Raw genomic sequence first — 14,889 nt, 5'->3', positions numbered from 1 at the left:
TGGGCGTGCTGCCAAATATGTAACTTCCCATGTTTAATTAGTTCTCTTAGAGGAAGAAATATTATCTATTTTTAACACGAGAAAGGCTGCGTTTTTTTTTACTACTACAAACCTCCAAGCCTGACACCCAACAGCATCAGGCATCCTTCATTACTGCATTGATTGCAGCATCCACAACAACCTAATTTCATAAAGATAATGAAACTTTATCTCTATATTCTGATTGACTTTTACATATGCATTGTCTCTGTCCCCTTACTCATCAGTTCCACAGGGAACGCACAGCTTTGGTTGTTTGTGTGAGCAGGGACCCCACACAAATCGATTGCATTTCAAGCAGTTGTCTTTAGCCTTATTCCGACGGCATTAGCCAATCTGGCACCATGTTTTCTTCCCAGGAGTGATGGGTGTTGCGAGGTGATGCTGCGACCGTGGCTGCTTTGGCGGCACAACTTGCATGCCAGGTCCATGATGAAGTCATTCATCAGTAATTCCAGTGCTTACTTTGGTCCCATTTGTTTGTATGATTTTATCATCCTGTAGCCTATTCAGAGTTTATCCGAAATCAAAGTGTCAGTGAAAAAGTGGAGGTGTTATCTCCATGGAGTCATAAACCCATCATTTCTATAAATACTGTACAATGCCCACAATTATTGATCCTCACACTGAAGTCAATAATCAAAGTACACCATCTATATCAAGAGATTGCAGTAAATTAATTTTGTGATTATATGTGCAAAATTAGATTAAATTGCACTTGACACAGCAATTTGGCTTTCTGCCAGCCTGTAGTTAGCTCACTTTGGCAGCTGGGTTAGTAGTCTAATGTTAGCCAACTCCATAACCTAGCTAGAGCATTTTTTCTGATGTTAAACTGTTGCTACTTCTGAGCAAGTGAGATCGTCTGCATAAACAAATAAATGCACCCATTTGGGACATAAAGACCAGCATTGCAAAGAATTTATTTAGTGCTATGTTTTTTTTGTTGTGGAAAATAAATGCTTTTTGTCATAGGAAGAACGAGGTTAAACTCAAACGCTCATTTTTGTGTCATTCATAAAAAGATGCCCTAATCTTGTGTTCTAATTGCACCGGTGTGTCCATATGCTTCAGGGACCACTCTAGAACTGTAACAACGGTGTGACCAACTTGCCAAAGGGTTTAAGTTTAAGTTTAAGTTTATTAGAATGGTAAGATTTAAAATTGTTGTTCAAAAAAGATATGGAAGCAGAACCACCAAACAATCGGTATCGGCGCAGGTTTTCCCCAAATTGGAATCGGTATCGATCAGAAATTTTCATATTGCTGCCCTAATAAATTTTATAGTATAAATTTTAGATTTTGTATTGTATGAATAAATAAATAAATAAATAAATAAATAAATAAATTAATTAATTAATTAATTAATTAATTAATTAATTAATTAAAATTCAGAGTGTAATCTCAAGTACTTCTCAAGCTGCAGTCCATTTGATGTAGGGGAAGGGAGGTGTAACATACTGCAAACAATGAAGTATGTCTTAAATGAGAATTCTTATGTCTTAAATGAGAAATAACGAAGTGAAAAATTACATTTCATACATTTTCCCTTGTACTGTTACAACTTTTTCCTAAAATACCAAGCAGGCAACTGAAGATCCATTTTTCCTCTCAAGTTTCCCTATCAAGCACGACTTCCACTCCATGTCAACCAACAGGATCACAAGGAATGGACTAGTTACATACAACTTGGGCACTCTTCCAATGCAGAGGACTTTTTGTGCTGATGAGGCTTACCGAATATGGGCCTCTGCTGTCCCAATCCTCTCTCGGGTTTTCTTTTTCTGTGCAACATAGTCTTTCCAGGAGTTAAAGAATTGGGGCAGGGCCCATCTTGCATAATAGCGGTCTGCCCTGAGCTCCATCTTCTGCCACACACAATACAGCATGTTTACAATCAATTCCTGCAGTCTTCTATACACTATGAACTCAGAAGCACTAAAATATGAAGATACTAATTGCAATCAAGGAATTAGAAGACAGCTAAAAGCACTTGCATTATATAACTGCATACATATATGAATATGCATATTTAAAAAGACTAGAAAAACCTATCACCTGTGATCAATGCATTTACAATTACATGATATACACAGTGAATGGTAACTATAAAACCATCTACAATACAATCATTAATAATAAAGAAAAACCCTCTGGCACCTAGTTTCCTACACATGATTTCCCCTCAGAGATAAACTGAGAAATCAAGTTTGCCAGTGTTTGCAGTAAAAAGCTTGCTAAAACAAACACAAATACACCAGACGAATTTCCCCACAAACACCCCGTTATTTTCATAAATCAGGAAGTGACTACATGCAAGATTATGTGCATGAGCATTGCTTACCTTCCTAATTCGATGTTCAGAGAAGCATTTTCTCCAGCAATGCAGGGTGTTATTCAGCAGAGTAATGCTGTTCGTAAAACAAAACAAATTACCACACCACCAAACTACAGTTTCATCACTGTTTTGGGCATCCTGTTCCATTTATGTTTTCTAGAGAGGTTTTATAATGACAATAGTTATTATTAACAAAAACAATGGAAATCTTTTGAATTGGGAATATCCAAAACAACTTTTTGCGTTTACTTTTTATTAGGCTTCTGTCAGAAAGCATAATACATTTTAATCTCCGCCAGGCAGAGCCTGGAGGGGATTATGCGTTTGGTAGCGTGTGTGTGTTTATCTGTCTGCAGGTAATCTCTAACCGGCCGGGTAGGGGCCGCAAGTGATCAACAAGTGATTCGCCAGGCAGAGATCTGCACTCTACTGAGTGCACTCTTCTAGTTTATATATATTTTTAAACCCATAACATTTCACCAACCTCCAATTAATCATGAATGTTGGGACACAAATCAGTCCTTTCATTTACAGGGAATCGTTTTTTTTAGCAACTGCTAGTGCTATCAATATCCATTTGTAATTACGGCACTGCAAGATCGGCAGGATAAATATGGCTGGGCAACTGTTACTTAAAGGTTATCCCGCATGGCCATGCACAATAATTCTCCCCAGTAATGGTTTAACTTTCCATACAAATACACTAAAATTGAATGTCATGACCTGTAATGTTGCAAGAAGTTTGACTGTTGCCATGATGGAATGGGACGTTGTGTTGGAGGTTTGTAGGGCGATTTACAGATGTGTGACTCATATCAGACCCCCAAAGTAAAACAGGCTGTTTACTGTGCGGATAGGGAGTCAGCAGGGTGTGATAAAGAGACAGTGCTCAGCTGCAAATCATCCCATTGGATTAGCATTATGCATTATTATATGTAAAACTTTGCTTCTTAGGTCCATAGGACAGTGTAATCATGTTTTGTATTGTTAAAAATCCAATGTCATGGGGAACAAGTCTCGGCTACAAAGGTTAGCCTAGTGCGATATGCTTAGCAAGCAGGATCACTGATGTACTGATATTGTCTTTATTTGATGACTTAAGGTTTTTCCTTGTACATAACATTTCCAAACCTATGTGGACACCCCAACTAATAAGTGGTTTTGGCCGTTTCAGCCACACTCATTGCTAACAGATCCATAAAATCAAGCACACAGCCATGCAATCTCCATTGACAAACATTGAACGCAGAATGGGTCATACTGAAGAGCTCAGTGACTTTCAATGTGGCACTGTCATAGGATACCACCTTTCCAAAATGTTAGTTCATAAAATTTTAGCACTGCTAGAGCTGCCCCAGTGAACTGTACGTGCAGTTATTGTGAAGTGGAAATATACAGGAGCAACAACAGCACAGCCGTGAAGCGGTAGGCCACACAAGCTCACAGAAAAAGACTGAGTGCTGAAGCGTGTAGCACGTATAAATCATCTGTTCTCAGTTGCAACACTCACTACAGAGTTCCAAACTACCTCTGGAAACAACGTCAGCATAAGAACTGTTCGTTAAGAGCTTCATGAAATGGGTTTCCATGGTGGAGCAGCCGTACATAAGCCTAAGATCACCATGCGCAATGCCAAGCGTTGGCTGGTGTGGTGTAACACAAACTGCCATTGTATCTATGCAGGCTACACACGCCAGAGGTACATCCATGTCTAAATAGTGATCTATATAGAGCCACACTACTGGCAGATTACTTGCAGTCTCCTTCTATGCACAACTGTTAGCAGGAAAGGGTAAAATGCTATTTTGGAGTCAGATAAAGATAACATTAAATGAATCCTTTTCCAGTTACACTGGGTAAGATTACCTTAGCGACTCAGATACTTCTGCTGGTTGGTGTATCTTAGGGATTTCTTAAAGGCTCTAGGTCATCATTTATTTCATCCAGAAGAGTAATCATTTCTATGGTTGGGAGTTTGTCACAGAAGTTGCAGGTGTCACAGATTCCATGATTATAGTCTCTTTTTTGCCAGTTCTGTGTCTTCACCCATTTTAATGCTTTCCGTGATTAATACATAATCAGGCACACTTATATCTCCACCTGTTATTTGTGAGATCCTCATTAAAATGCATATGCATTAAGGAGAGAAGCACATTGTAAACTGCGCTTCCAGCCCCATGCACCTGTTTGATACAAACGATGCATGTTTCTGCAGCAGAATGCATCTGACAGGGGCGTTTCTAGGATTCAAAGACATCAGGGGCTTAGCCCCAGGGGGAGTTTTAGTTTGGTGCGCGCAAAATTTTTTGGGGCCCGCAAATTGTTTTGGGGCCCATTTATTATATTATTACATATACAAACATTACTGTAGATTACAAAAAATAATAGTGACAGTGCTATACTAATCTGACTAGTATAGGGATATAATGTTGAGTGACTGTAATATGTATGTATGTGGCTATATTGCAAAGCAGAATGAAGACAGCTAGATGTAGTTACATAATTAATGTAACTGGTTATGTTACAGTAGAGAAACAAACTAACAGAGTAAATAGCTACATGATTCAATATAACTGGCTATACAAACACACTTAGTTACCAGAATATGTATATAGATATACTGTAACTAAATTAATAAACAAAATACTAGCCATAAATAGCTAGTTAACTACCTAGCTGCTTACCCTATGCAGCTGTGAGTGATGATATGTAATGGCTTTTCAAAAAATATTTCATACTAGCATGTAAACTGGCAAGGCACTGGGCAGGCAAGCTAGAAAGAATACATAGCGAGTAACAATGTTAGCTGGCTTAGCCAGCCAGTTATGTTAGCTAGCTAGCTAACGTTGTTAGCTAACGTTAGCCGTACTGACGTTACTGAGCTGGCATCACAAATAATTATTTTGCTGATGTTACACTTCTAAATCTGATTTTAGCTTGCTAATAGCCTAATTTTAGTTAATAACACAATTAGCTGCATGTATAGCCAGTACCATTAACCCTGTTAGCTGTTCTGCACTCTCTGGCTGCTGACTGGCTCTCAACATCCGCTGTAGCGTTAGTTACATTCTCAATCTCATCATTATGAGATGAGAATCTCCTCCTCAACAACCTGCCTCGATATTTCTTTTAAAAATCTGCGGATATCCACCGTTTCAGACAGTTCACTGACGATAACATTACTGAACGAGAAATATTCAGACTCGTCTACAGAAATCTGCCTAGTGTGTATTCTGCGTACGTTTGTCTGGACAAGCGGAACTGTCAGTCTGTCACTCAGAACTCTGTGATTGAACTTTACTGTACCAGTGCTAGCCATCGAATCATCTGATTGCAACCTACTGTGCCTACTAGTCAGTCAGGTTACTTACTGCTCGATTTGAAGGGGGTGATTTGTTTACGTTAGGGCTCCATTAAATAGAATGATATTTTGTGCTGTATCTCTTTTTTTGAGTGTCAAAAAAAATTTTTTTTTTTTTTTTTGGTGTCAAAAGGTCCGGGGCTGGATGAAAAACATCCAGGGCTTCAGCCCCGGAAGCCCACCCCTAGCGACGCCACTGCCATCTGTGCCTGAAACTAGCTGCAAAAGGTTAACTAACCCTGGCCCCAGTGATTATTGCTCAATGCTAGGCCAGGAGAGCTTATTCAGTTTCAAAACTATAACTGGTTTGAATTTTCAAAGGGGAAAAAAACCTAGTGATTCGCAAAATTACACCCTGCCCCTTTTGTAATAGCATCTAGCATTTTTCTTGTTCTACAGGAAATCCTGAACAAATCTACCAGAAACCAAAGGAGATGCAAAAGAGTGGACAGAATCAAGAGAGTGATAAAATGATTGATGGGGGAGGGATATATGATAGGTTGTTATACATCAATGAAACTGAATTGGATGTTTCAGAATGCAAGCACGCTAAGCTACACAGTTGCTCATTTCTTTGTAAATCAAACTTAACATGTTCTAAATAGTTTTTAACATGTGTAAGCTGCTATGACCAAAATATTCTATTTTATCACATGAAATGGTAGAACTCTTTCCCAAAACATCCATATCAAAAGTACCATATAGTTTTGGCACGATCATACACCATTGGCACCAACATACTGAGAAAAATTAACACTGTATTTAACCAATTGCTACTACTCCAGCTTTACAGCACCAAATTAGAACAAGAGGCTATGTGTACCTGTAGTGCATGAGTGCCATATCCCCTTGTTGTTGATGGTTCCTTTCCTCAATTTCCTCGTAACTTTCCTGCCAGCGATGCCAATACTTGCCAATCACCTGTTGACACACGCACACACACAAAAACCTACATACACAAAGGTTCTTTAAAAACTGGTGTCATCTTTTAGTGTACTTATAATGTTCACTTGCACAAAAAAACCCTGATTTAACTTGATTGTTCTACTGATGAAAAGCTTTAAATATCAATTGTTCATGCATTCTTCATAAGATGTAATTTCTTTCTACACAAGGTGATGTTCCTGAAAATAAAATGCCAGGTCAAAAGAATAATTTCCACCGGTATTTATAGCATGCCTTTTCCTCAATAGATCTTACACAAACATTTTCATTTAATTTAACAAAGATGCATCTACTAACACTGTGTTGGTACTGCTGGAGTGCAACATTCTTGTTAATTTGACGAGCCTTCCGCTGAGATATATTCAGGGTCAGGAGTCTCAGTCCCATGCGCTGCAAAAAAAGCAGGAAGAAAATGAATGGAGCTAAACCACAATTTTCCTGTAATAACCATGTATATCAGAAAGTGATTATTCCTCCTAACCATCAGGCGGCGCCTGTAGTGCTCACGAGCAAATTGGTTTATCTTTGTCTCCTCCAAACATTGATTCGTATCTTTGCAGAAATTCAGGAAAAAGAGGATTTATAAGGACATTGCTGACTCAAGGAGACTACATCAGCAGAAAAAAGGTCAATACAGCCTCCTCATTAATTAATGTTTATTGGTTTTAATAGTTAATAGCCCAGATAGTTGCATATTGAGCTTTGGGAACACACATCAAATGGAATAAAGTAGAACAACGAATAGAGAAATGCTCAGCTTACGGTGGACGAACCAGATATCCACATACCTTACCATTTCATATAAGTGTTTCAAAAATGTATAAATTTTTTTATTTGTAACCGTTCTCAATAATGTATTCTTGAATAAGAAGTGTTACTGGAGTCGGATGAAACAAGTATCCGGTACGGATAATGTACTTTTTACGAGCACGAGTACCATCCGAGTAAAATGTGTCAATATCTGTACTCGTGATAGGCCAGCCACACACAGAGCTCCTCCTCTACACAGAGCCTATACAAAGTTCACTGCTGCTGCGCCACACAACACAATCTTGCCATCGTCACAGCGATCTATTATCTATTGTCATATATTCTCAAAAAAATGAAGTTTGCAATTCTCAGATTCGGATCGACACATTATTCTCACCATAGCTAAACACACATTTACTGGACATTCACACGTAAGCACATATTACTGATTAGCTTCTAGCTTGCTACAGTGGGGCTAACTAGCCAGTTAATTAGCTGCTACAGTGGGCTAACTATCCAGTTAGCTAGCAACTACATCATGTAGTACATGATATAAGCGTGTACTTGTATTTCCCAACATTCAGCAATCTCATACACACACTCTCCTAGCGTCATTGACATCCTAGCTGTACTAATGCAATATCACTTTTGTGCAAATTTAGACGTCGTCACTCACCTGAAATCACAAGACATACAGCACATCATGGTTAGCCAACTGTAACCTGGCGCGCTCTGTCTACTACTGTCTTCACACCATCAGTTCATTAAAAAAACTAATAAAACCAGAGTAACGATAACAGCGTCTTTTACTGCTACCACAGAGTGAATGCGATGATAAGAAAATTTTTGGTTACGCTGACGTATAAAACATTATTCCAAAAGCAAAATTAGACGTTATACATCATTAGAAAGCTTATATTCTCACCTACTGAATAAATGAATTGTCAATCAAGCCAGCCTGTACTAAAAAGGGCGACAAACGACATGTGGTATTCAGCACAGCTATTTTGGAAGGTACCCAAGCATCACAAATGGGCGTATATTTCACAAACGGATTGTCCAAGACAATATATGACCACTCAGTCTCAAAAGGGACATCTCTACGCGTAAAACCAACAGTAAGGTTGTGTATTTATTCAATATTTAGTCCCAGATATTGACTGTAGAATGACATGGTATCATTTTTAAAACTTTGTCTCGTTTATTTCGTTATTCAGTGAGCAGCGTTTTCACTGCTGTATTGGCATATCTTAGGGCTATTGTCGGGTTTTCTTGTTGCTATGACGGAATATGATTTTTGAGTGCTGAAAGAATATATTTATGAATGCCCAGATAGACAATATTGTCCGTTATGTCATGGGTGGGGGGTGTAGTTGCAGATGAGACTGCAGGGAGGGGATGCGTGTTAAATGAACGACCAGAGCAACAATGGTGGCGCGGCGAAATTCCGTATTTGGCATAGTTGTCATGTTTGGTCTACTTATGAAACTAAAACAAAGCCTTTCTGTTTTTAACTCATACTTTGGTTGCAGTAGCACTGAATGTCTGAGTTCAGCAATCTCGGCACGCCGGCGTGCCGACCACTAGGGGCTTTGCTAAGACGTTAAAATACCAACTTCTGGTTATGCCCTGTAACACTTCCGGTTTAAGCCCCGCCCATTCCGAGTACGAATATGGACACAGATAATTTTGTTGGTTGAACAGATACAGATACAGATAATGGTGCACTCGCTCATCCCTATGGAGTATCATAATTAGATTATTCCTTCATAAATAATAAAAACAATCAGGACTTGGTAGTATCCTCAGACTTTTGGTCCCCACTGTATCTTTGCTTGCTGTACTTGACTAGTTTGGTAGTCTACACAGCTGAAGTTATGAGGTGTGTGAGATTAGATGGGGTTCCCAATAGCAAGTTCCCAACAAGGCCTCGTTGTGCAAGAATTAAGTGCAATGAGATCCCCAAACAAAACACTGCGCTCACGCTCACTCGCTCACTCGCTCACACGCACGCACGCACGCAAGCACACACAGTTTCACCCAGCTTAAGAATTTCTCAATGCAGAAAGGGATTCTGTCACCAAGTAAGAATACATACATCCATTCATTTGGGGGATTGTCTGTCCTTACGGTCAAGCAAAAACAGTAAGTAATAGTGTCAGCGTATATGTCCTTTAAACTCAACGATTACTCAGATTGTTCAATCAACAGAATACTGCACTGTGATAAAATACAGTAGGTTTGAGGAGGATACAGCCTTTCCAGCGATGCAGTGCCCGGAGCTGAACACGTTGCTGTGCCAAAGCAGATACAGTCTGCCACGTAGCCCTCTCATTCTGTCTGTGCAAGAACTCTTCTTGCCATGTACTCCAACACCTCCTCAAGACCATGGAATGCCTTGCGTGTTTGCTTGAAACTGCAAAATAGCACATAAATACAATATTAAAAAATACAATGGAAAAAAAACATGTATATGCATAATTTTCAGAATAAAGTTTACTGTAAACATGGTTGCATATTCGGTATAAATCACTGTTTTCAATAGGGGTGGGGCCATTTACTAAAAATAAGTACTTATGAAAGGGTTAGTCAATGTTGACTGATCTCTATAATGGACAAGGGAAAGCTCCAAAAGACCTCAGTCATGTCTACAACATCCAAGAGTCCTTGGTGATATGATGGTTAGTGTGTTACAACAGAAATTCAGAAGATAATTGGGCGGCAGTGTAGTATAATGGGTAAGGTGCTGGTCTTGTAACCTAAAGGTCACAGGTTCAATTCCCGTGTAGGAACTGCCATTGTACCCTTGAGCAAGGTACTTAACCTCAATTGCTTCAGTATATATCCAGCTGTATAAATGGATGCTATGTAAAAAAAAAAAAATTTTAAAAAAAAGTGGTGTAAGTCGCTCTGTATAAGAGCGTCTGCTAAATGCCTGTAATGTAATGTTTTGCCAAGCATGACAATTTTACATTGGTAAGCTGTATAACTTACAAGGAATCGTGCTATGTTTAAGCAATATCACACAAGAGGGAATGCTGTTATACTGTATATGAGCATGGTGGTGATTATCTTTGGCCTGCCCCATACCTATACAGCACTGAGAGTTTGGCACTTTTCAGGGATCCCCACCGAAATAACCGCAACAACCACAAACTCTCAGCTCTTAAAAACATGAATTTCTGTACATTCTGACCCCATTTCAACAGACAGAATTCATAAACAACTTCACACTTCACAGTGGTTCTCCATCTCCTTGTAGGTACACAGTCAGTCTGTGCCGTCAAAATGGAAATTACTTTTTTTAAGAACATGTAGCTTTCTAGATCCTTAGTGTGAAGATTCTCCCCCCCCACCAGGTATAAAAGTGAGGGACAGCAATCGCTAACTCTCTTCCTGCATGGTCACCCAAAAGTGCATTGTCCCTTAAGTGCTGTGGAACTCCTATGGGCCTAACTCGAGTTCTTACAACTCTGTAGAACTCTAATTCAAAGGTTTGCAGAACGCCTAAGATCGCTGCTGTCACCTACTTATCGAAATGCACAGATAAAGTCACTGTACGCAGCAACCAGACTCTGCTGATTTAGTTCGCCTACGGTGACTAAGCCTAATCCATCCCGCATGGAAACCAGCGCACGCCCGGTGCTGCACCGACTAACCACAATGAGCTCCTGGAAGAAGAACCTTGTTGATGACCGATCAGGGGGCGGAGAACTACATCACCGCTGCTACGGAACAAGGACTCAGCCTGTGCAACTCACACCAGGAAACCTCCACAAATTCACCCCACCAGGACTGTCCTCTCCAGGACCCGACATCGACCATCGGAGGCCGCTACCTGTGTAAATGGATGGACAGTAAGACTGAGCACACTTTTTAGGCAATAGCAGTTAGTTTAATCTGTACTGGGATTAATGTGATATTATGTGCTTCCATTTTGTCTTTTAAATAATTTAAATAATTATGTATGCTTTGTTTGTTCGTTTGTTTAATAAATAATTTTATTAAACCCCGCGCTGCTGGAACGTGAAAATCTGAGTCAAAATAGCCAATCCATAACTATATCTATAGCATATATCATATATATCATAACTATAAATCTTTGATTTAATTATTTGATCATTAATATTTGTAATACTGATTATTAATGGAAGTTCCAAATTTATGGTCGGATAGTCTAGATAACCGTAATTTTATGAGACTGGTTTTTAATTCTGCGGTTATACCACTTCGCCTACACAAGTGGTACCAATGTGAGAATACAGAAGTATAATCCTGACAAAAGTGGTGCCCCATGTAAGGCTATATTGTCATTTCCCCGACATTCTTCCTCTTCTTCTTCCAGCCACAAATGCTCCTAGCCCACAAAGAATATGTCTCCCCATATATATAAATGTATATATACACAAAATGAATGTATATACAAGTGTGAACAAAGTACAAAAATGGCAAGTTACTCACACATACAAAGCACTGTCGTTAAGTTATTCATTCAAACTGGTTAAATCTAGGCCTGCCATTAAAAGTATTGATATCAAAATGCCACCAAAGTACTGTACTACAAACACTATAGGCTATCTTGTCTCACAGAAATTAAAGAAGCTGTATTCCAAAGCAATGTTACCCAATGTCACTTGGCCCTGTGTTTTTCAATCTTACCATTTCACTATGTCGTCATTCAAACTTTGAGCCATATCAGTGTTAAATAAGTTCACGGTACCATCCACGCACTGGTTATCTAGCCTGGTTTAAATACCCACTGGGGCCTTGATTGGGCATGCATGTCCATCCTATCTGTGAGGGACAATGCAATTTACAACGCAGGCCCCAATGCCCAGGTTTCACCCATTACACTAAATCAGAGATCAATACACAGTGGCCTAACTATTTCCAGAGGAGAAAAACACAACAATTTATCATTAGTTTAGCTAACAAATGAGGTCAGTCATTCTTCGATTCAGGATAATTCCTCTATCATGGCAAATCGGATAGGAACCCACTTCCAGAAATCTCCTGTATCTCATCAAGCTAGACACAACCCTGACTGACTAGATAGCTGGCTACCAAATCTAGCCATTCTGTTATTGTGTCTGCGAGATAGTACCACTGTTGTATACATTGAACTGTACATTTCCATTGATTGGACAGTTGTTCAAGAAGGAGTCCAGAGCAAAGGCGATTGAAACACCAGATAAGCTTGTTGGGTTAGACTGGTGCTTAACTGGGTGTGCTAGACTCGCTACAGCTTGTTAAGATGTTGCTGTATCTCTTTCTGGATTACAGTGATGGTTCAGAAACAACAGGCATAAGAGCAGCAGGCTACGTAACCTAATCACTGTCCAGATATTCTTCTATTGTCATCGTGTGGTGGAAGAGATCAAACAAGATATCATCAAACGTATCCACTGTGTTGATGCTGAAATGTAGGCAGCTAACAAAGTAAACTTTTTCCGATTTGGGTGACGTAGCCAACGTAAAAAAAATGTGGATTGATTGTAGCTGGTGATGAGATCAAAGTGCTGTTGAATTCTATATCAGCACTCGAGGAAAGCGTATCGGCTAATCACAATGCACTAACTGCTGTATAATTGGCTAAATTACTGCCACAATGACAACAATCAACTATTTTGTAAAGTTATACAAAACAGTGTGATCTAATCTTTTCTTTGAATTCTGCCTTATTTTATCAGATGGTAACAAATGATATCAAACTACAGGCAAGAGACAGAAATGCAGTATGAATGTATGAGACTAGTTTCAGCAAGATGAACAGGAAATGTCTGAGATACAGTCCTGTTGATTTTAGGTTTCAAATTTATTTCAGCATAAAGGTACAAACACACCCAAGATGAAACTGCAGGTGCAACCTCTGTAAAGAGCTGAACTGAAAACAACCGTGTGGCATTATTTTGGTCAAATAATACTCGATCCGTGGTTGCTTTGTGCCATGAAAAGAAGGCCATGACGTTTCATGCAAATATCACATGATTTGCTTGCGCGGTTCTTTTTATTGTAAGGCAGTCTGATTTGCCCAGTCAGGAAATTGTAAATCTTCAGTAACCATAAAATAGCTCATTCAAGGAGTAAAAACCACATGAATGGTACCTTTTTGCTCCTTCTTCACTTGGCGATAGTGCAGGTAGCTGGTCCACGTGAACAGAACCCTTCTCTGGAGCCCATGACTGTGGTGCAGAGAGGCTCTGGTCTCCTCCTTTCTTAGACTGCAGGCAAGCAGGTACACTTCTCTCCATTGCAGCCAAGTCTGGAAAACAATTGGGCTATAATGTTCCCAAAGCTCACTTTTTGATACATACCCTGGAAAACATAATAGCACTTATCTTGCAAATAATTTTACAATGAATGTCAAAACGTGCCTTTCTCCAGAACCTAGACATTTTCCACAATCCTACAGATACAGTGAGCTCCATAATGTTTCAAACAAAGACTTGTTTAAAATTACTATTATTATTTTACAGATTCAGTTCTGTACTCCACAAATTTAGATTTGTTATCAAACAATTCACTTGTGGTCACAGTGCACAATTTAACGGTATTTTTATAGACTTTGGTTTCACCACAAAGTAATTAAAGCACCGTTTATACATAGTCCCCCCATTTCAAGGCACCATAAAGGAAAATAGTTATGTTTAGTACTTGGCCGCATATCCTTTGCAGGCAATGCCTGCTTGAAGTCTGTGACCCTTAGACATGACTAGGTGCTGAGTATCGTCCCTGGTGATGCTCCGTCAAGCCTGTACTGCAGCCAGCTTCAGCTCCTGCTAGTTTTGGGCTAGTTGCCTTAAGTTGTCTCTTCAGCATATGAAATGCATGTTCAATTGGATTCAGATCAAGTGAATGACTTGGCCAGTCAAAAAATTTCAAGTTTTTGGCCTTGCCAAGACAAGCGAGCCAGAATTTTTTTTCAAAATTCTGCAGGCTCTTTTAGGCAGTTCACAGCAAACTGTAACCTGGCCATCCTGTTTTTGCAACCAACTAGTGGGTGGCATCCTGCAGTGTAGCCTCTGTGTTTTGGTTTGTGAAGTCTTCTGCGGACAGTAGTCACAGATACATCCACACCTGTCTAATGAAGATTTGTCAGACAGGTTTTTGGGGTTTTTCTTCAGTATGGTGAGAATATTTCGGTTTTCCTTGGCCTACCATGCCCTTGCAATTACTGACCTCTCCAGTGCTCTATTTCGTCTTAATGATGCTCCAAACAATTGATTTTGGTAAGCCTACGTTTGACCTAGGTCTCACACTTTTTTTTTTCTCTCAGCCTCATAATGGCTTCCTTGACTTTCATTGGCACAATTCTTCATTTGACAAATGCCAATAAGAGTCCAAATGCAATTAAAAGCTTAGAACCAAGACTAGAAACAGAAAGTTCTCTTATACCTGCACTAAAGAAGCTACTGAACATGCACTATGTACGAAAAGTGCTGTAATTTCCACAAGG

At 39.4% G+C, this 14,889-nt stretch overlaps 1 protein-coding gene across 4 annotated transcripts in view; it reads right to left on the bottom strand.

Annotated features, from left to right (window-relative positions):
* The window catches only part of sfi1 (SFI1 centrin binding protein), a 103,001-nt gene that overhangs the window by 61,793 nt on the left and 26,319 nt on the right, over window positions 1-14,889 (bottom strand). For all 4 annotated transcript variants that reach the window (XM_064296276.1, XM_064296278.1, XM_064296277.1 and 1 more), the window contains 7 exons: window positions 13,539-13,695; window positions 9,688-9,849; window positions 7,165-7,235; window positions 6,981-7,073; window positions 6,562-6,659; window positions 2,384-2,450; window positions 1,777-1,907 (listed from right to left, as the gene is read on the bottom strand). In XM_064296276.1, the coding sequence (XP_064152346.1) occupies window positions 1,777-1,907; window positions 2,384-2,450; window positions 6,562-6,659; window positions 6,981-7,073; window positions 7,165-7,235; window positions 9,688-9,849; window positions 13,539-13,695 (779 nt within the window). The remainder of the gene's footprint in view (window positions 1-1,776; window positions 1,908-2,383; window positions 2,451-6,561; window positions 6,660-6,980; window positions 7,074-7,164; window positions 7,236-9,687; window positions 9,850-13,538; window positions 13,696-14,889) is intronic.

This window comes from Anguilla rostrata, chromosome 10 (assembly GCF_018555375.3).
Source record: "Anguilla rostrata isolate EN2019 chromosome 10, ASM1855537v3, whole genome shotgun sequence".
NCBI lineage: Eukaryota > Metazoa > Chordata > Actinopteri > Anguilliformes > Anguillidae > Anguilla > Anguilla rostrata.
The sequence above is the reverse complement of the archived record's forward strand: the minus strand, read 5'-3'. Positions and strand labels throughout refer to the sequence as shown.